The sequence below is a fragment of the Myotis lucifugus genome, unplaced genomic scaffold (assembly GCF_000147115.1).
Source record: "Myotis lucifugus unplaced genomic scaffold, Myoluc2.0 scaffold_108, whole genome shotgun sequence".
Taxonomy (NCBI): Eukaryota; Metazoa; Chordata; class Mammalia; order Chiroptera; family Vespertilionidae; genus Myotis; species Myotis lucifugus.
The window spans coordinates 726,650-748,244 of record NW_005871156.1 but is presented as its reverse complement, the minus strand read 5'-3'; the positions used below and the strand labels follow the sequence as shown (position 1 = coordinate 748,244).

The 21,595-nt window shown below is 38.2% G+C and overlaps 1 protein-coding gene across 8 annotated transcripts; it reads left to right on the top strand.

Moving 5' to 3' along the window:
• Positions 1 to 11,117: 11,117 nt before the first annotated feature.
• On the top strand, positions 11,118 to 19,189 carry SNRNP27 (small nuclear ribonucleoprotein U4/U6.U5 subunit 27). Of its 8 annotated transcripts, none has more exons than XR_001349105.2 (8): positions 11,118 to 11,253; positions 12,211 to 12,331; positions 13,612 to 13,715; positions 15,214 to 15,293; positions 16,221 to 16,320; positions 17,453 to 17,517; positions 18,766 to 18,941; positions 19,028 to 19,189. XR_001349105.2 is itself a non-coding variant. In XM_023757437.1 (7 exons), exons 1-6 carry the CDS (start codon positions 11,220 to 11,222, stop codon positions 17,475 to 17,477), a joined length of 378 nt encoding a protein of 125 aa, XP_023613205.1. In that variant the 5' UTR covers positions 11,118 to 11,219; the 3' UTR covers positions 17,478 to 17,517; positions 18,766 to 19,021. The 8 variants fall into 8 exon arrangements, 4 of the variants coding, with proteins under 4 accessions (XP_023613205.1, XP_023613206.1, XP_014314871.1 ...); XR_002830319.1 differs by lacking the exon at positions 19,028 to 19,189 and adding an exon at positions 17,264 to 17,363 and having other exon boundaries at positions 18,766 to 18,832; XR_001349106.2 differs by lacking the exon at positions 16,221 to 16,320.
• Positions 19,190 to 21,595: the final 2,406 nt, after the last annotated feature.

The window sequence follows — 21,595 nt, the reverse complement described above, 5'->3', positions numbered from 1 at the left end:
ATTTTAAAAGCAATACATGCTTATTATTTTAAAAAAAGAAAGAAAGAAAGAAACAACAGAAGAAACCAAACAGTAAAGGAAAAGCCAAAATCGCCTGTAAAACCTACCCCCAGAAACACTCAATATTTTGGTATATACCTTTCCAGGATCTAATGGGTGTATATTTCTTACTCCCAACCATGAAATCGGAATGCAGTTCTCTTTTGCTAATCCTGTGCTGTGAATATCTTTTTAATATTCTTACATATTCTTTGGAAACTTAGCTTTTAGGAGGTACTTGGTTGTACCATAATATATTATTAACTAATTATTTACTTGGTGAACATTAGCTTCCCTCCCATGATTTGCTGTAAGTAGTATCCCTGTTACATATATCTTTTTGTATTTGTTGCATTATTTCCTCAGGTTCAGTTCTTAGATGTGAGATAAAGGGTGTGTGTGCATGTTTTAAGGGTTGTGATACATATATATGGCTAGAAAGGTAACAACTGACTCTGACCAGTAAAGTATGAGCCTTCCCATTTTATACACCACCAATATTGTGCAGAATTTATTTATTTTTGTTTTTTTTTGTTTTTTGTTTTTTTTTTTTAAGAGAGGGAAGAAGGGGAGGGGAGAGAGAAGCATCGATGGGAGAGGGACACATGGATCGGCTGCCTCCTGCACACCTCCTACTGGTAATCGAGCTCAGCATGTACCCTGACAGAATTGAACCAGCAACCTTTTGGTTGCTAGGGATGACGCCCAACCAACTGAGCCACAGAGGCCAGGGCCATAATAATTTATTTAAAGCTCCCAATCTGATAAGTAAAATATTGGTATTTTGTAAAGTGCTAATTTCAAATATTGAATCCATTGGTGTTTTGGCAAGCTTTTCTTTTTCTTATTTGAAGGATGCTCTTTTAATATTGAAGATAATAACCATTACCCATTCTGTTTCACATCTCCTTGATATTTGAGGCTCTGGTTATATTTTAAATTTGGGTTGTTTTTTGTGGGGTTTTCTGAGTAATACAAACACCTGGGACATAATTTGGACAGCACAAAGGACATAGGGGTGAACTAATTGTGTATCCTTTCAGAGATATTCTGTATGTACACAATGCATCTTCTTATTCAAATGTAAGCACATTTTACACACTATTTTACACCTAACCTTTTTTCACTTACTTGTAAATCTTAACATTGTTTCTTCCTTTTTTAAAAAAAAATATTTTTATTGATTTCAGAGAGAAAGGGAGAGGGAGCGATAGAAACATCAATGATGAGAGAGAATCATTGATCAGCTGCCTCCTGCACACCCCCTACTGGGGATTGGGCCCGAAACCCAGGCATGTGCCCTAGACCGGAATCAAACCTGGCACCCTTCAGTCCACAGGCTGATGCTTTGTCCACTGAGCCAAACTGGCTAGGGCTTAACATTGTTTCTTAGAGGTACAGGTAATATTGTCTTTTTTTTTTTTTAAATCATGAAATATGGTTTATTCCAGAAAGTCCAAGAGAAATATTAATACAATTCACAGTCTCCATGTGGCTTCTTCTGTATATCCTTAGTTATAAGACTGTTCAGCTGGTTTTCAGTGTGTTCGCAATGATGGTTCTATAGTTTAGTTGTAATTTTGATGTGGTCCTAGGAGATGAACACATTTACCCACTCCACCATCTTGACTGGAAGTTCTGCCGCCTTTTTTTTTTTTTATCCTCACCTAAGAATATTTTTCCCATTGATATTTAGAGAGAGAGTACAAGGGAGGGAAGGGGGAAGAGAGAGAAACATCGATGTGAGAGAGACTCAACTGGTTGCCTCCCATACTCGCCCTGACTAGGACCAGAGATAGAACCTGCAAGCGAGGTACGTGCTCTTGACTGGGAATCAAACTCAAGGTTCAAGGACCAGTGCCCTAACCACTAAGCAAAAGTGGCCAGGGCTCTGCTGCATTTTTTTTTTTTTAATGTTAATCCTCACCCAAGAATTTGGTAGGGGTTTTTTCATTGATTTTTAGAGAGATGTGAGAGAGACATCAATTGGGTTGCTTCCCATATGTGCCCAATGGGGGATCAAACCCATAACCTGGATATGTGCCCTGACCTAGAATCGAACCCATGACCCTTCTGTGTATGGGATGAAACTCTAACCAACTGAGCCACACTGGCCAAGGCTTTTATTTTTTTTTCTTTTAAGGGCACCAATTATATAGTCCACTTAATGATAGACTATAATTTTTTTAAACTAATGCCCCATTGATGGACATTCAAGTTGTTTCTTTTACTATTTTAAAAAATTCTATAATCACTATCCTTGTATGTACATGATTTTATGTGTCTTTTTTAAAAATAAATATTTTTACTGATATTTTAAAGTGAGGATAGGAGTAGGGAGAGAGAATCATTGATGAAAGGGAAACATCAATCAGTTGCCTCCTACTGGGGATTGAGCCTACAACCTGGGCATGTGCCCTGATTAGGAATTGAACCAGCAAATCTCTGTGCCTGGGTTGATTGATGCTCACCACTGACCCACACCAGCTGGGCTGTTTTTTCTTTTTAAATGTTTTTATTGAGCCCAACCAGAGTGGCTCAGTGCATGGTGATGACCTATGAACCAGGAGGTCATGGTTCGATTCCCTGTCAGACTATGTGCCAGGGTTGTGGGCTCTATCCCCATTGTGGAGTGTGCAGAAGGCAGCCAATAGATGATTCTCTGTCATCATTAATGCTTTTGTCCTGTCTTCCTCTCCCTTCCTTTCTGAAATCAATAAAAATATATTTTAAAAGGACAAATATAAGTGTTTTTGTTTATATTAGAGAGAGAGGAAGGCAGAAGTATAGTGATAGAAACATCGAAGAGAAACATTGACTGACTGCCTTCAGCACAACCCATGTTGGGGATTAAGCCCGCAACCCAGGCATGTGCCCTGATTGGAAATCAAATTGGTTGACTACTTGGTGCATGGGTCAAGTCTCAACCACTGTGAACTACACTGGCCTGGCTGATATTATGTCTTTAGCTGGATTTTTAAATTCTTCATGGCATCTGAGATTTGACCACCTATTATAGTTCCTTTTAGAGAGATGAAGGGAGAAGGAAAGAGAAACATCTGTGAGAGTGAAACACTGATCAGCTGACTCCTGCACTCCCCCTACCAGGGATTGAACCTGAAATACAGGCATGTGCCCTGATTGTGAATCAAACCGTCAATCTTTTGGTGCACGGGATGATGCCCAGCCAACTGAGCCACACTGTCCAGAGCTATTGTAGGTCTTTAAAAGCTTTCCTGGCAGGTTATTCCATATAAAGAAAATAGTATGACTGCATTGCATAATACAGTGTACAGAGCACCTTGGTTCATTTAATCCCTATGAAATACAGCAGGTATTATTTCCATTTCTCAGATGAGAAAGCTTTTCAGACCATAAAGGCAGAAATTATTGATATTTATACTACAGGTTGCCTTCAGTGCTTAATATTTGAATGTGCTACATTAGCTGCACAACTTGTAGTACCCATTGCATGAGTGTCACTGCCTAAGATTATTTTGCTTGGACTTTTTGCAAGCTGAGCTAAATAGACTCCCATACCCCCACTCACCAAAATACTCATGTATCTCTAAATTATCCATGACAAGGATTCTTTCTGACCATATATGTGCATACCCAATAGTTTGAATATGGAAGCTAAAAATTACAGGATAAAATATAACCCAAACTAAATTACACGTCTGGATTGTCATCTTAATGTGGTGTTTGTGGAAATTTGACTTGAGATCCTCAAGGTAGCATAGTTTGTAAAGAAATAACCTGATAATATCTGGTAGGTCAATAGGTTCATGCTCCGTCAACTAACACCAAAGCAATAGAGGAGGGAATCTTTCAAAACCTAAGATAAGACACCTCTGATCCTAAGAGAAGTCTTCGTTTGAAGAGTCTTTTATCTATCAGATTATCTAACAGGTTGCTGCCCCTCAATGGGCATAAATTATGCCAAATCTATTTTCAAGCATCTAAATGTTACGAGTGCTTCAGGGCTCAATCCCTGGTCTAGTGAGAACTCTATTTGACTTCAAAATCTTTAGTCATGACTCTCAAATTTATACTTCCAGCTTGACCATTTTACTGAATTCCAGGCTTGTATATGCACCTAGATTATTAGGCACCTCAAATTTAAAATTAACTGAAAACTCATTTCCCTGCCCAGCCTTCTTTGAGGTTTTCCCATCTCAGTAAATGGCTCGCTCCTTCACTCACTTCTTTGGTCAGACCAAAAGCCTTAGGGTCATCCTTAACTCCTCTCTTTCTCCTGTGCTCCATATCTGATTCATTGGCCAATTCTTTTGACCCTAAGAGTATATTTTGAATCCACCCTTTTTCCCTTAATTCTCATTCAAGGATTTTTAGAGTGTGGAAGGGCAGGAGAAATAAGGGGGGAGAGAGAGTGTGCGTGTGTGCGCTCTTGAGAAACATCGTTTTGAGAGAGAGACATCACTTCGTTGTCTCCCAAATGTACCTCATCCAGGGCCTGGGGTAGAGCCTGCAACCTAGGTACATTCCCTTCACTGGGAATTGAACCCGCAACCCTTCAGTTCATGGACCAACGCTCCAACCGCTTAGCCACACCAGCCAAGGCTTTAATATAATTTTTTCAGATTTATCAAAGTATAATTGACATGAAATTATAAGACATTTCAAATATACATCGTAGTGATTTGATACATGTTGAAACTGACCACTCTTACCACCTATATAACCTAAGCCATCACTCTTGCCTAGACTACTCTAGTGGCCTCCTGATAACTCCCCTTCCTTCTCTTGCTGCCTCCGTTTATTCTCCATCCAGCAGCCGAGGTGAACCTTTTAAAATGTGCATCAAATCGTGTTGCTCCTGCCTCTGGTAATTTTCTGTGATTTAGAATAAGTCTAGTTCTTACTGTGGTCCACAAGCCTGAAGTCTGGACCCTGTCATCCCACAGCCTCCCCCTTATCCTACTGCACTCAGCCACGCTGCTGGCCTCCTTGCTGTTCCTTCCGAACAAGTGTGCATCTACCTAAGAGTCTTCCCACTTGTTCCTCCTGGAATGTTCCTCCTCCCCTACAAATACCCCTCTTCCCGATTTTACCTGGGTAGCTTTTTATGTTTGGATCTCTGTTTAAAATAAGGTCGTTCCTGAATACCTTGTCCAACATATGAAGTCCCCCTCCCCTCTTTCCCTTAATCCTGCTTTACTTTTTTTTAACATTTAAAACTTGAGAAAAAAGTCACCCTCTTAAAGTATACCATTTCAGTGGTTTTTAGTATACTCAAGACTTATGCATCGCCCTAACCGGTTTGGCTCAGTGGATAGAGCGTTGGCCTGCAGACTGAAAGGTCCCAGGTTCGATTCCAGTCAAGGGCATGTACCTGGGTTGCGGGCACATCCCCAGCAGGGGGTGTACAGGAGGCAGCTAGTCTCTCTCATCAATGTTTCTAACTCTCTATCCCTCTCCCTTCCTCTCTGTAAAAAATCAGTAAAATATATTAAAAAAAAAAAAAAGACATGCATCTATCACCAGAATTCCAAAAAAAATTTTCGTCACCACAAAGATAAACTGCACCCATTTAATTCCTCATCCCTCCCCACCCCGGAAACCACTAATGTATTTCCTGTCTCTAAAAACGTGTCTGATGTGGACATTTTCATATAAATGGATATTTCATGGAATGGAATTACACAATAATTTGGTCTTTTGTGTCTGGCTTGTTCCAGCATAATGTTTTCAAGATTCATCCATGCTATAACATGTATCAGTACTTGTTACTTTTTATGGTTGAATATTCTGTTCTATCACATAGCACATTTTTATTAATATATCAGTTGCTGGGCATTTTGGCTATTATGAATAGTGCTGGTATGGACATTCTTATACAAGTGTTTGTATGAATATGTTTTTTATTCTCTTGGGTGTATAACTAGAGGTGGAATGGCAGTGGGTCACATAATAATTCTGTTTAACTTTTTGAAATACTGTCAAACTGTTTTCCAAGTGGCTGTACTCTCTTATATTCCCACCAGCAATATATGAGGGTTCAGTTTTCCACATGCTCTGCAAACTTTCCTTTTCCTTATAGCTTCTCACTGCCTGACACACTCTATATTCATTTGTTACTCTGTAGTTCTCCTGTCTTGTTTGCTACTGTAGACCCAGCACCACACAGACTGGCACAGAGTAAAGCAGTCAGTATCTGTTGATTTTGTGACCTTTTTTCACTTGGTCACTTCCCTTCATTTTTATGTTAACCTTCACTTACCTAAGTAATGGACACATTTTCTTTTTGTTAATCCTTACTCGAGGATATTTTTCAATTGATTTTTAGAAAGAGTGGAAGGGAGAGGGAGAGACAGAGAGAAACACCAGTATGAGAGAGACATCAATTGATTGCCTCCTGCACGCATTCGAACCATGGCGGGGAACCTGCAACTGAAGTACGTGCCCTTGACTGGAATCGAAACCAGGACCATTCAGTCTGAGGCTGATGCTCTATCCACTGAGCCAAACCGTCTAGGGCTAGACACATTTTCCCTGTAAAAATTTTAAAACATTATGACAAAGGTAAATCCCATTTGCACAGTACACCTCATCCTGGTCCTATTGTCCTTTCTTTGCACCGTATCTTTTCAGACCTTTATCTGTGCATGCATATGAGTAACGAAGAGTTCAAAATGAGGAAAACACATTGGGATTTTTAAAATGCAAATAATACGCTGTAGGATTATTTTACAACTAAATATTTTTTCATTTATTTTTTATTGACAGTACAGTAAAACCTCAATCTAACAGACTAATAATTCAGGCAAGGTATCTGTTAGTCCGTTTTATAATAAAGTAGGTTTTCCAAATGTATATGTTAAAACATTAATTAGCTTACCTATTTTTACTATGTAAACACATTTGTGTAATTAAAATTAAGTTTGTATGAAAAGTTAAATATCACGGTAAAGTTTTCTATATGTGTTGCAGTAATTTTGTGCTCTGAACCACAGCAATCTTGATGCCTCCGATCCCTGGTGTTGCAGTAATTTTAAATTTATATTGAATAGGTCTACTAAATGCATGCATTCACCAGTTACCAGGAGTAAATAAATGCACATAACTGGGGTGTGGCTTAATGTATGTTAGAACATCAGTTAAATATGTAGAATATAGTTGTACATATGTAATATTTATTTATGTTGGCAAAATTACTAGTGTTCCAACATATGGCCTATTCCCTAAAATTTGTTAAAAATAACAGTGAACCCAGCTGGCGTTGCTCAGTGGTTGAGAGTCAACCTATGAACCAGGAGGTCACAATTTGATTCCCAGTCAGGGCATATGCCCGGTTTGCGGGCTCAATCCCCAGTGTGGGTCGTGCAGGAGGCAACTGGTCAGTGGTTCTCTCATCAATGTTTCTATCTCTCCCTCTCCCTATCGCTCTGAAATTAATAATAATATTTTTCTTTTAAAAAAATCAATAGCCCTAACCAGTTTGGCTCAGTGGATAGAACATCGGCCTGCAGACTCAAGGGTCCCAGGTTCGATTCAGGTCAAGGGCATGTGCCTTGGTTGCGGGCACATCCCCAGTGGGGAGTGTGCAGGAGGCAGCTGATCGATGTTTCTCTCTCATCAATGTTTCTAACTCTCTGTCCCTCTCCCTTCCTCTCTGTAAAAAATCAATAAAATATATTTAAAAATAAAATAAAAATAAAAAAATCAATAGAAAAAATATCTTCAAAGATTACCAAAAAATAAAAACTAACAGTGAGTTAATAATAGAAGAATCCGTTAATTTAATTTTAAGCAGATCTTGGTTAAAAAGAATTTTAAAATTAACAGAGTGTTACTTTTCACATATGACATATGCACCAGAATTTTGTCCAGTAAATTGAAGTCCGTTAAATCAAGGTTCACAAAATTGAGGGGATGGCTGGAAACTTAGCAAGCCAAAATTAAATGAACAGTGGTAGTCATTAGCTTAACATTTTATTGAATTTCAAGCCTTTGAATACTATTACCATGTTTACTGAACAATTTGTGACATCACCTGCAAAAATAGGATTACCAAGACTCACTGTGGGTATCTAAATTTGAGTTCATTAAAATAAAATGTACTTTCTCAGTCACAGTAAGCACATTGCAAGTGCTTAGTAATCTCACGGAACTACTGGTTACCATATGGGACAGTGCAGATAGAATATGCCCATCATTGCAGAAAGTTCTATCAAATAGATTTGGTCTAGAATGCTGGACTGTCAATATTAAAACCATGTCAAAGGTTTTATTCCCTTAAAGGTGAACCCATGTAAAGAACAGTAAAGATAATAGAGCCAGGGTACAAATTAGGTGATGATTTGCCAATCACCTAAACTGATATGTTGAGTCATATTTCAAGCAATGTGGATCTAATCGCTTGGTGGCATTTAAAAAAAAAAAAAGGCATAGTACAGTTCTTTCCCCAACCAGAGCCTGAAATTCGTCCCAGGTTCAGGGTACAGATGTACAAAAGCAAAGTCTCAAACAACAACAATCACTGTTAACTAGTGGTCAGACTACATTTAACTAAGGGGAAATTACTGACTCAATAGCAGACATCCATATGGAATGGTAAAGTAGGATACTTTTGTAAAGGTTTATCTGAAACAGGACTGCAAAGGTAAAAAAATTTAACAAAAGCTAGAGATAGTACATTTGCAGAGAATCACAGATGGTTCATGTTGATTCTTATATAAGGTACACATAATTTAAACACACTTTGGCTTTATTGAGGAAATCTGGTTGGTTGGGGAAGAAACACAAATATGATCACAAGTGTTGACCTCCCCACTCAAATTCTATCTCAATGGCCTTAGAATGAGAGAACTTCAAACCATGTATTGCAAATATAGAGGGTTTTCTTCCAGATACAGTGCTGAAGATATACAGTGCTGGATAATGTACATCCTAAGAGAGGGCGACTTGATCAGTACATAGGAAAGCCCTAGCAGAACCCAATTTCTATCCCACATCTTAAAGGGGAGGAGCCATTTATTGGCAAAGATTGATCCCCTTTATAGAATTTAATCCTTTGGTTTTTTGCCTTTCTCTTCTTTTTCTCTATTCTGACTCATTCACACCAATATTTGAGTGGATGTAAGATTCTCCCATCTTTGAAAAACCGTCAGTCACACGTTTATCTCTACCCACTATATGATTTGCCCCACATCACCAAACTCCAAGGGTTCTCCAAATTGTCTTCACTTCAAAAGCCATCCACAACTCAACTTCACTAAAACTTCCAGAGTCAACAATGACTTTTTTGCAAACTATTACAGTCTCCATGTGTTTGGAATTTTTTTTCACTCCTTTTAACTAACATTTAAAATTAACCACTTTGTTCTCCTTTCAAAACTTCTCTGATACCACACTCACCCCATTTTCCTCCTGTTTTTCTGGTCATTCCTTAGACTTTGTGGGTTCTTCCTCTGGCTATCTCCAGGCCCTTGTTCCTGAGCTTGCACCAGGTGGGTGACTTCATGCACTCTCTGTGCTTCAAATGCACATCTGTATTCTGATGATTTCTTTTTCTGTGGTTCCAGCATAGATCTTTCTTCTGAATTCCAGAAACACACCTAGTTGGCATCTCCTCTTGGGTGTTCAAAAAGGCACCTCAAATTACCTTGTCCTGATCTGAAGGTATCTTTCCCCAGATTTTATCCTACATGCCTTATCTTAGCAAATGATGCTACCATCTACCTAGTTCCACAAACCTGAAACCTGGATGTCTGTCTTTCTTGAATATTCTAATTCCTTCATCCTCTGCATCTAAACATCACCAAATTATTCAGGTTTCACTAACTGTTTATCAAGTGTTAGCACGTTCCACCATACCTACTGACAGCATTCTACTATAGGCCACTGTAATTTCCAATGTAGATTATTGTACCAGCCTCCTATTATATTCCCCCCAGTGAAGCCTCTACATTTTTCAAGTGTTCTCTGAATGAACTCAATCTGATTCCCTCCCATCCTTTGTCTCAGGCTAGCTGCCATAGTTTACAAGTTTATTCTAGCCGTGTCTTTAGATTTCTACTCCTTGTTCTCCAAGTGGCTTCCATACTTTTATTTCCCTGCATAGCCCATTCTTGTTCTTGCATTTTCAGCCTTGACAACCTCTTCCACCTTTTACCACAACAAGCGTCACCCCATTTCACTTAGCTGATTTGTACTCATCCTTAAGGTCTTGTTTGGACATCATTTCCTTCTGGAAACTTCTCTTGACAACCCTCCCCCTCAAAACCAGTTAGGTACCAGTCTTATGTGCCCTCATAATGTTTTTCCCCATCAATGCACATTCACACTGTTTACTAGTTTGTATCTCTCAGTGGCCAGCAGTCTACTCAAGAGCAGGTATGCCTTTTTAACTATTAACCTTCTGGTACGCAGGTGTGCAATAAATGTTCCTTTGAATAATTGTATTGCTCATGCCTTTTTATTTTACTTTCTCATGTTTTGACACCTGGAGTCTTGGTAGAGTGCCTTTCAATTGTTAGCCTATATCCTCCAACCACCTTCTTTACCAAACTTTCACAAGCCAGGCAACATTCCTGTGCCCTAATGACTCCAGGGCCAGGTACCAAACAAACCTGCACAGCCTCTATATCCCCAAACCCGCTGAAATTATGCAAATTCGCCAATCGTAAATTCGCCCTGTCTCTCCTATTCCTTCCTGCAAAAACCACAATCATGTCTCTTACCCATGCTTTCCTCTGGCTCCCTCTGCCTCCTGACCCACCCTGGTGCTTCCCGGTGTGGGCTTAAACTGCTTGCAGTTTAGAATTGATTTGATATGAAAAGTCTTGTGCATTTAACAAGAACTGCCAAGATAAGTGGTGGAATGAAAACTGTGTTAGGGTGGTGGGTATATGGGTTTTTCCGGATTTCTATAACATCATCAACTAGCACACCTTAAGTGCCCACCGTGAAACAAAAGCCTCGGCGAAAATGGGGCTGGAAGAGCAGAAGTAACAACTTGGTTCTCAGCCGCATCTCCCCGCTCCAGTGGGCACTTTGATGCTGGGCTGGCTTTGCGCAGCCGCACTTCGTTAGACGCGGAACCCTTGTGAGTGGTTTCAACGTTTTCCAGTCGGCAGTGAAAGCGCACTTCCGGCCTTCACGGAAGTTGTTGCACAGTCGTTTCCGAGGCGGTGTGAGGTAGAGGAGCTTTCCAAATGGGTCGTAGCCGCTCCCGATCTCCGCGGAGGGGTGAGTCTAAGCAGTTCTGAGGGACTGGGGCTCGGTTAGAGGCGCTTCCTATTCCCCCTTATTTTCTATTCGAGGGCCGCGGAGATGCAGGCCCTTTACTCCTAAGAAGGAGACAAGCGGGGTGTCTTGTGGATGGGGGAACGAAGACCTCGGCGCTTTGGTTCCGAAGCAGGGTTTTTTCCCCTTCTAAATTGGCGTTTCGCTCTTTATCAGCCTCCAATAGTAACTTTTGTTATTCTTGTACCTGGTAATTTAGAATCAGACCACGGTTTTTTCATTTAATTTCTGGGTGACCGTGTGTAAGCCATCCAACCTTTCCGAGTCCGAATTCCCATAATTAGACATTGGGGGTAATATTACCTAGCTTTAAAAACTGATGTGAGCAATAATGGCACATTCCACAGCACTCAGCATGTGATACCGCCTGTGTCTTAATGCTCAAGGTAGGTTTCTCCGGTGTATTGTAATAGGGGATCTTGTGTCCTGTGAGCTCACCCCCTAAGGTCTCCTGATCCCCACCCCCATAAGTGAGGCAGAGCCGTGTACTCTGACTTAGACCCTCGGTTCTGCCCCTGGGTGGATTTTACCACCTTCAACTTGTCAAGACGTGATTTTCTTAAAAGTTAAATGAGGCCGGCATCCACATATGGCTATTGAGGATCCCAGTCAGAATAAAGATGTGCCCAATCAGGATTAAGAAGTGCTGTTTAATTGTAGGATACACACCGGATTTCCTTAATTTAGTACGGAAAAGGTAACATAATCGCAGTACTTTTTGAAATGATAATAGTTTGGAAATATATATATTCAAATAACATTCTGTTAAAACTTATTTCACCTGCTTTTTACTTTTTTAATGTGAATACTAGAAATGGTTTGCATTATATTCCTATGAGACAGCCCAGCTCTAAATATTTGAGGTAATTTTTGGCTCTGCTATTTTGTTCCTTGTGTTAGAACGCAGGCGGTCCCGGTCCACTTCCCGGGAGAGAGAACGCAGGCGCCGGGAAAGGTCTCGGTCCAGGGAGAGAGATCGGAGAAGGAGCCGCTCTCGATCCCCGCACAGAAGACGCTCCAGGTAAGTGAGGAACATGGGCAGAGCTTTACCACGAGTCCCAGAGAAACTAGTTGTTGCCCTTTACTTTGCTTTTATCACTTTACAAGGCCCTTTACAACAAGCATGTCAAACTCAAAGGCTAACGCGGGCCAAATAAACAAGGTTTAAGTTTATGTGGGCCGCAAAAAAACCCCAAAAGCTTAAAATTTTCATAGAAATGTAGGGTTTATTTAGATAGAGACATGCTCAATACAAAGGGCTGAAATAAATGAGTAATCGTTAAATAATAGAACATTTAATAAAAATTAATATTTTTTCTTGAACTTTAATTTACCAGACACTGAATAACTGCACAATTTAATAAGTGTAACGCAAATAAACTTATTTTTCTTCTTCTCTGAAAGTGAAATATTTTCTGTTGGGCACACCAAACAAGTCACTACAAGACTAATGATGTGGCAATCGGCTGCTAAAATATTCGCTGCTAGATTTAGTGGAGAGAAATGGTGCGCCTGCATGTAAGACGTGTAAGGGAAATGAATGCAACACGATTATAGGGGTCAGTCATTAGCGAACGTTGTTATTAATAATTATGTATAACAGGATATTGTAAAAATTAAGTTATGAAATTTTTATTAAAACGTTTCTTACATACCGTTATATTGGCTGGGCTGAAAATATATTTGTTGTGGGCCGCGAGTTTGACATGCTTGATTTACAATGCCATGAAATGGGGGGACTTAAGCCCATCTTATCTAAACCTAACATTTCCCTGGGTGAATGGGGTTAATAAGTCTCTACTCCTAGAGTTGCCTTTAGGAGTAAATGAGAAATAATACCAGAAAAGCACTTAACATGATGCTTGGCAAAAATAAGTAATAAGTGTTTGTTTTGTTTTTATTGACTTTTTGGTGATAAAGATTTATTCAAGTATATAATAAAAAATGTGAGATCTTGGAAGTACCTTAGGATGAACTTGTGATTTCCTAATAAGCATCCATTGCTGTTTAAGTCAACTTTTTGTGTGTTTATGTGCAGTTGTTAGAAACTGTTTAGTTACATTTTTCTGCCTTGCAGAACATTTTTTAGCCCTAGCTATACTGAGCAAGACTGTATTTTTGCTAACAATCGGGCTAGGCGGAACCTTCTAGCTTATTCTTCTATAGGAAATGGGCTCGTGGTTCTCTGCAGCCTGGCTCTTGTTCAGCCTTTACCTTTCAGGCAATCATGCATATCTGTGCTGATTGACACAGTGGCCAGGTATGTCTCTGTTTCTGACATGTTTACTTATTAAATATTAGATCCCCAAGACGACATAGATCCACATCTCCTTCTCCTTCTCGACTGAAAGAAAGAAGAGATGAGGAAAAGAAAGAAACAAAGAGCAAAGAACGTCAGATAACTGGTAATGTTATTAGTTAAATAACTGTAGGAAGAGTGCGGCCTTGTTTAGATAACTTCAGGCATGATAACATAAAAGTATAATTTTTAACTATTAAGATATATTAAGTTGTTAATAGTATTCATTGCATATGGATTGAGATTTTGTTTTAATTGTACCTTTGAGTTCCTGGTTATCTATGGTGCTCCTGATATTGGGAGGACAATTAAAAATGTGAGCATATTTTATTTTGGAAGTACCTTCAAAAGAAGTGTCATGTCTGATATGAAAGGGGTCCTGCCTAAAGGCTGAATTCAACATGTCCTTTTAAGCAGTTTCTTCTGTTGGAAGGTGGAGAGCACATTCCTTCCTTGCACCTCAAGTTACAGTCTGCTTGCACAATTCACCATGGCTAAGATTTGGAAACAGCCTAAGTGCCCATCAGCAGATGAGTGGATTAGAAACCGGTGGTACTTCTATACAACGGAATACTACGCTGCTGTAAAAAAGAAGGAACTCTTACCATTTGCAACAGCATAGATGGAACTGGATAGCATTATGCTAAGCGAAATAAACCAGTCAGAGAAAGATAAATATCACATGATCTCACTCATTTGTGGAATATAATGAACAACATAAACTGATGAACAAAATTAAAACCAGAGTCATAGAACCATCAGACTGTCCAACCTATGAGGGAAGTCGAGGGGTGAAGGGGTAAGAGATCAACCAAAGGACTTATATGCCTGCATATGAGCATAACCAATGGACACAGACAATAGGGAGTTGAGGGCAGTGCTGGGGGGTGGGGGTGGCCGGGGAGAGGACACTAGGGGAAAAGGGAGACTTATGTAATACTTCCAGTGGTCAGCAAACTGCTGCTCGGCAAACAGCAGCTCATGAGCCACATGCAGCTCTTTGGCTTCTTGAGTGTGGCTCTTCCACAAAATACCGACTTCTGCGCTTGGGCCACGAAGTTTCAATTGCACTGTACATGCGCGCCCGCACGTGGTATTTTTTGGAAGAGTCACACTCCAGGGGCCAAAGAGCCGCATGTGGCTCGTGAGCCGCGGTTTGCCGACCACAGCTTTAAACAATAAAGAATTTTTTAAAAAGTTACATTACAAATGGAAGAGGAATTTTTTTCATTAGCTTAAGTCTTTTGTGTGTGTGTGTGTGTGTGTATTAAAAAAAACGTTTATTTCAGAGAACATGGGAGAGGGAGAGAAAGATAGAAACACCAATGATGAAAAAGCATTGATCAGTTGTGTCCTGCACATCCACACTGGGGACTGAGCCCAAAACCGGGATATGTGCCCTGACCAGGAATCAAACCATGACCTCCTAGTTCATAGTTGATGCTCAACCACTAAGTCACAGCAGCTGGGCTAGACTTAAGTCTTTAGCTGATTGTTTTGTATGTTCTCTGCTGGTCAGGTGGAGTGACTGTTAATCTAGTGCCACCTTTGCTTTAATATATATAAAATGATAGAGTTTTAAAATTTTTCACTTATTTTTGCAGAGGAAGACTTAGAGGGAAAAACAGAAGAAGAAATAGAAATGATGAAGATAATGGGATTTGCCTCCTTTGACTCAACAAAAGTAAGTAAAACTTGAAGCCAGTTATGCAGTTTGAATTGAATTAATCCATTATGACTGTCCCATTTTTTCATATTTTTTTACTGTTGACTATGTAATTGCTTCCATTGATACAAGTTTATTCAGTTAAAAGACAATAACTGTGTGAAGGGGTTTGAGGGTACAGAGAAGGAAGCAGTGAGGTGCCATTGGAATCCAGGGAGTGTTTGCCTGGGATGATGTTGAGTTAGATCTTAAAGGGCCAGAAGAGGAAGATCATTTTAAGTAGAAGGAGGAGTTCATGAAAATGCCCTGTAGACATGAAGTAGCATAGTGTATTGTGGGAATTTCAAATTCAGTGGCTGTTAAAAAGATGCTGATGGGCCACTGACTACAATGAGGCTGGAAATAGAGGTAGGAAGCAAATCATAGCGGACTTTTGCTGCCCTTTGCCATGCTAAGGAATTTAGAGTTGATTCTTTTATATATATATATATATATATATATATATATATATATTTTTTTTTTTAATATTGATAGTATTGCAGATATCTCCAATTTTCCCTCCCTTCCCCCCTCCCTCCCACCCTCCCAAGAGATGATTCTTTAGGTGGTGAGAGAAAGCAAAGATTTTTAAGAAAATGAGTGCTAGGATTTGTATGTGTTTTAGACAGATGACCTAGGGCAGCCTTGGAGCACATTTGGGAGGCATTTACTAGGTGTACCGGTTAATAATGTGGATTTTTTTCAATAGATGGAGTTACACATATGTTGATATATATGCGATTTGATATGTATGCTGTTTTGCTGTATTGACAACAAGCTTCAAAACTTCATATGTCAAATTTTCTGAAGGTGTTAACATCATAGATATTTTTACGCTTAAAAATGTTGAATTTTGTGCCAAAAAAGCATCTGCGGAAAGTTTTAATTCATTACTTTATTTTGAAGAAAGTGCTGCTGAAAGTTATCGTATACTTCAGGAAGCTTATGGTGAACATGCTCCATCTCAAGATACTTGTTCTTGGGAGGTCAAAATCCTGCACCTCAAGTAATTTACGCATTATTCTTCCCTTCCCCAAAATGTAGTGAAAACAGGAAAAGTAAGATCAAATATATTTATTTTAGCTCCACTTTAAATATGTGCCTCATTTGTATATGTCTTTAGGCCAGTGAGTAAGAATCCTTTTTTCCCCTAACACAGAATGATAGGGTACACTCCCATGAGTAATAATGAGGAAAGGGGGGATTGAGGGTCATGTGTGTGAGGGCTGTGTGTGTGTGAGAGAGAGAGAGAGAGAGAGAGAATGCAAGTGAGCGCTAACCGATGATGTTCATATATTTAACAATCATTTTCTGAGCACCTGCAAGTGCAGTGGCCTAGGATGTGAGTATGCAAAGGCATATCCCTCCCTCAAGAAGCTTGCAGTCTCATAGGGGAAATGACATCAAGTGTATACATCATGATAATGCAGGTTGGAACATGGTGGGTATCGATGCCTCTGGATCATTTGAATTGAGCCTTGAATGATGTATAAGCACCACATAGTTGAAGATAACCAATGGGAGTTGGGATGGTAATTCAGGCATGAGGAAAAGCAAGTGATGAGTTAACTTGGCTGAATCAAAAGACCCATAAAGAAATTAATGAAAAAGAGGGTAGAAGCCACATGAGAAAAGGCCAAGATATAAGTGACACTCAACATTAGCATATGTTACTCTGTATTCTGATTTCTGATTTAAAAACCCAAATTGCAAGGCCTGTGTAAGAAATGGGATTTAGATGAATGGTGACCGATCCAGCCATAATTTGAAAATGTGAATTTTTCTAGAGAAAATACCGTTAACTTATATATGGTTTCAAAGAATTCTTTAACCAAAAGAGGTTAGGATCTGCTACACTATTTCCCTTCATGCCTTGCACATAATACATAAACCAGGAATGTTTCTTGATTTGAATATTGTATTATTTGCTTATATGTGACTATAAAAAGGTGAACAGAAGTGTAATACTTGGGAGCTCATGAGATATCATCAGGATCTGAAAATTCTTTTTCTCATTGGCTTACCTCATTCTTAGATGGATCTTGCCATGTAAGTCTGTCTATAGGATGCAGTTCTTTTGATCAAGGTATTTAATGTATCCTTCCTGTTTTTATAATTTATATATTGCTTTTCTCCAGGGAAAAAAGTTGGATGGTTCTGTAAATGCCTATGCCATAAATGTGTCTCAGAAGAGGAAGTACAGGTATGCATTACCCCCATTATTATGTTTGAACCAATAATATAAATCATGTGCTTGAGAAAGAATTTATTATCGGATAATTATTTGTAGGAAATGTAGCAATCTTCCGTACAGTCCCTTGTTTCAGTCTTCCTTGCTTATATTCTGGTGTGTTAATTTCTGATTTACATGTGAACTAATTATTATAGAGAATGGTAGTTGGCTTAAATCTTTTACAACTGTATAGATAGTTCTTCAGAACATTTTTTAAAGTCTTTTTACTTTAATTTCATTATAATTATAGATTTAAAAAATAAATCACTCCTGAATTACTCACTTGGATTGATGATGTAAGGATTTCAACTGTAAATATATTAAGTACACACATTTTATTAATAGCATGGGACAATTCATACTTGAAATCTTACTGAATTCCTAATGAATGGAAAAGTCAAGAACACATCTTCAAACATTGCCTTACTCTCTACCGTTATCACTGATAAAAGACTAATATTCCAATTAATTTAGAATATGAATAATGTGATTTGAGAATGCTGGTGAGTTAACACGTTAAGCGCCCAGCCTGTTTTGTCTTCCGGAGAGAAAGTATAGTGTCAGTCACCGGTGACTGACTGGGCGTTTAACGTTTTAAGGAACCAGAATCATCACTGACATTCCTTTGTAAAGCTCCCTTTAAATAGAGTGTTATGGAGAAAACCAGTCCAGTATGCAATCAGATTTACTTGGCAGGTACCTGTTTTGAACTCCGCTCTGTATCCTTTAACTAGGTGTTTGGTGTTACTTAAAATAAATAAATTGATTTTTTTTTAAATCTGTGGAATCTTCTCAAATAATTTTGAAAGTATATTTCCATACTTCTATTTGTATTTTACAGAAATCTTTAATGCTGTTGCTTATTTTGAAAGTGAAGTAATCTCTTCTTACTGTACATTAAATAATCTTGAATACTTCTTACCCTATACTTTGCCATCTTAAAGGTTATTTATAGGTGTAATTTCAGAAGCATCTCTTTTTTTATAGAGAGAGAGGAAGGGGGAAAAAGAGAAAGAAACATCAATTTGTTGTTGCACTTATTCCTTGATTGATTGATTCTTGTATGTGCCCTGACTGGGGATAGAACTTGCAACCTTGGCATATTGGGATGATGCTCTAAACAACTAAGCAGCCAGACCAGGACCATGGATATTTTTTCACAAGAGGAGTCCAGAATTTTTTTTTTAATGAACATTGAATTTTTTCTTCTTCTCATAGGCAGTACATGAATCGCAAAGGTGGATTCAACAGACCTTTGGATTTCATTGCGTGAGAATTGAAATGTTGAAGAATGATTTTTTTTCCCCCTCATCATGATCAGAAGAGTGGATTTTGTATTTTGTATTTCATATGCATCAAAACAGGACAGGATCACAGCCCTTTCTTCTTGTAAAGTAAGAAAATTTTATCTTTGATGTGTGCAGTTCACTTACCTTGCCTCAAAAGAAGAAATGTTAAATATTACATTTTTTTCTTTTAGGAAGTATCATTTGGGGCAATCATCAACCCCATTTTTTGTCTTATTCCTGTGGAAGCTGTATATGTTTTCTTCTTGGATGCTCGTTAGGACTTTTTAAAATACATAAAAAAGTAATTTGGATGTAAGTGTCTCAAATAAAGCAATTATTTCTACCTCTCTGTATTTGATAAATATTTTATTACTGTGTAAAATATCTCCCTACACATTTTCTTTTTTCATGCATAGATTTAGATATGATTCCTAGTAGTTAAAAAATTAAAAGAATGAAAAAGTATAACTGGATTTTTGTATCTTCTGAGGGTTTTTTCCTCAGTACCACTTATTACTTTCCCCCCATTTTTAAAAGCAATAAATGCTTATTTAAAAAAAAAAAAAAAAAACACCACACACACACACACACACACAAAACAACAATGTGGGAAAAAACCAAACAGTAAAAGAAAAGCCAAAATCACCTATAACCTACCCCCAGGAACACTCAATGTTACTATTTTGGTATATATCTTTTCAGGATCCTATGGGTGTATATTTCCTATTCCCTACCATGAGATCAGAATGCAGTTCTCTTTTGCTAATCCTTTTTCTCCCATGTGCTGTGAATATCTTTTTAATATTCTTACATATTCTTTGGAAACTTAGCTTTTAGGAGGTAGTTGGTTGTACCATAATTTTTTATTAACAAATCATTTACTTGGTGAACATTGGCTTCCCTCCTATGATTTGTTGTAAGTAGTATCCCTGTTACATATATCTTTTTGTACTTGTTACATTATTTCCTCTGGTTCGGTTCTTAAATGTGAGATAAAGGTGTGTGTCTGTGCGCGCGCACACATGTTTTAAGGGTTTTGGTACATATATATGGCTAGAAAGGTAACAATGGACTCTGACAGTAAGGTATGGGCATTCCCATTTTATACACATGTACTAATACTGGGTGTAATTTATTTAAAGTTTCTAATCTGATGAGTAAAGTATTGGTATTTGCTTTTAATTTATTTAATTTCTGGGGAGGAGGAACATTTTAAAAACATGTTCGCCATATATATTCCTTTGTAAAATGCTAATTCTAAATCTTGGTTCCATTTGTGTTTTGGCAAGTTTTCTTTTTCTTACTTGAAGGAAACTCTTTTTATATTGAAAATAATAAACATTACCCATTCTATTTCACATCTCATTGGTATTTGAGCTCCGTAGTTAGATTTTAAATTTGGGTTGTTTGTTTGTTTTTGAGTACAAGCACATGGAACACAATTTGGATAGCACAAAGGATATAAAGTGATGAGCTAATTGTGTATCTTTTCAGAGATATACGCAAATATATATTTTATTCAAATGTAAGCAAACTTTACACACTATTTTGCAACAAGCCTTTTTTTCACTTGTAAATCTTAAGATTATTTCTTATCAGCACATGTAATATTGCCTCTTTTTTAAAAATCATCAAGTATGGTTTATTTCAGAATGTTGTTGTAATCTATTACTATTTTTTAAAATTCTATAATCATGGTCCTTGTATGTACACGATTTTATGTTTCTTTAGCTGGATTTTTAAATCCTTCATTGCATCTGAAATTTGACCATTTATTATAGTTCTTTAAAAGCTTTCCTGGCAGGTCATTCCATAGAAAGAAAAGAGTAGTAACCTACTAGTACACGAGGCTAGTACTCACGGATTGTCTTGTCTTTTCATCTCTTCTCTCTCTCTCTCTCTCTCTCTCTCTCTCTCTCTCTCTCTCTCTCGTTGAATGTATTAGGGAGATAGTGGTTAATAAAACCATATGGGTTTTAAAATAAAAAAAAGAATGAATAAATAAATAAAAAGAAAAGTAGTAGAATGACTGCATTGAATAATACAGTGTGCAGAGAGCACCTTGGTTCATTTGCTCCCCGTGAAACACAGTAGGCATTATTATCTCCGTTTCCCAGATGAGAAAGCTGAGGCTTTTCAGACCATAAAGGCAGATATAATTGGTGTTTATACTACAGGTTGCCTTCAGTGCTTAAATATTTGAATGTGCTACATTAGCTGCACAACTTGTAGTACCCATTGCATGAGTGTCACTGCCTTAGTCAGATTATTTTGCTTGGACTTTTTGCAAGCTGAGCTAAATAGACTCCCAAACCCCCACTCACCAAAACTTGTATATCTGTAAATTATCCAGGACAAGGACTGTCTGACCATACATGTGCACACCCAGTTGTTTGAATAGGGAAGCTAAAAATTCTGGGATAAAATAATATAACCCAAACCAAATTACAGGTCTTTGGATTGTCATCTTCGTTTGGTGTTAGTAGAGATTTGACTTGAGATCCTCAAGGCAACATAGTTGTAAAGAAATTATCTGAGCCCAACTGTGGCTCAGTGTTTGAGAGAAGACCTATGAACCAGGAAGTCACAGTTTGATTCCTGGTTAGGGCACATGCCTGGGTTGCAGGCTTGATCCCTAGTGGGGGGCATGCAGGAGGTAGCCTATCAATGATCCTCTCTCATCATTTATGTTTTTCTCTCACCCTCTTCTTATCTCTCTGAAATCAATAGGAATTTTTTTTTTTTTTTAAGAAATCTGA

Excerpts from the sequence above, each read along its gene's own strand:
- SNRNP27 (XM_014459385.2), top strand. The coding sequence starts at position 11,220 with ATGGGTCGTAGCCGCTCCCGATCTCCGCGGAGGG. Across the intron at positions 13,716-15,213 it reads CAAAGAACGTCAGATAACTG|AGGAAGACTTAGAGGGAAAA; the intron begins GTAATGTTATTA and ends TTATTTTTGCAG. Across the intron at positions 17,518-18,765 it reads TCTCAGAAGAGGAAGTACAG|GCAGTACATGAATCGCAAAG; the intron begins GTATGCATTACC and ends TTCTTCTCATAG.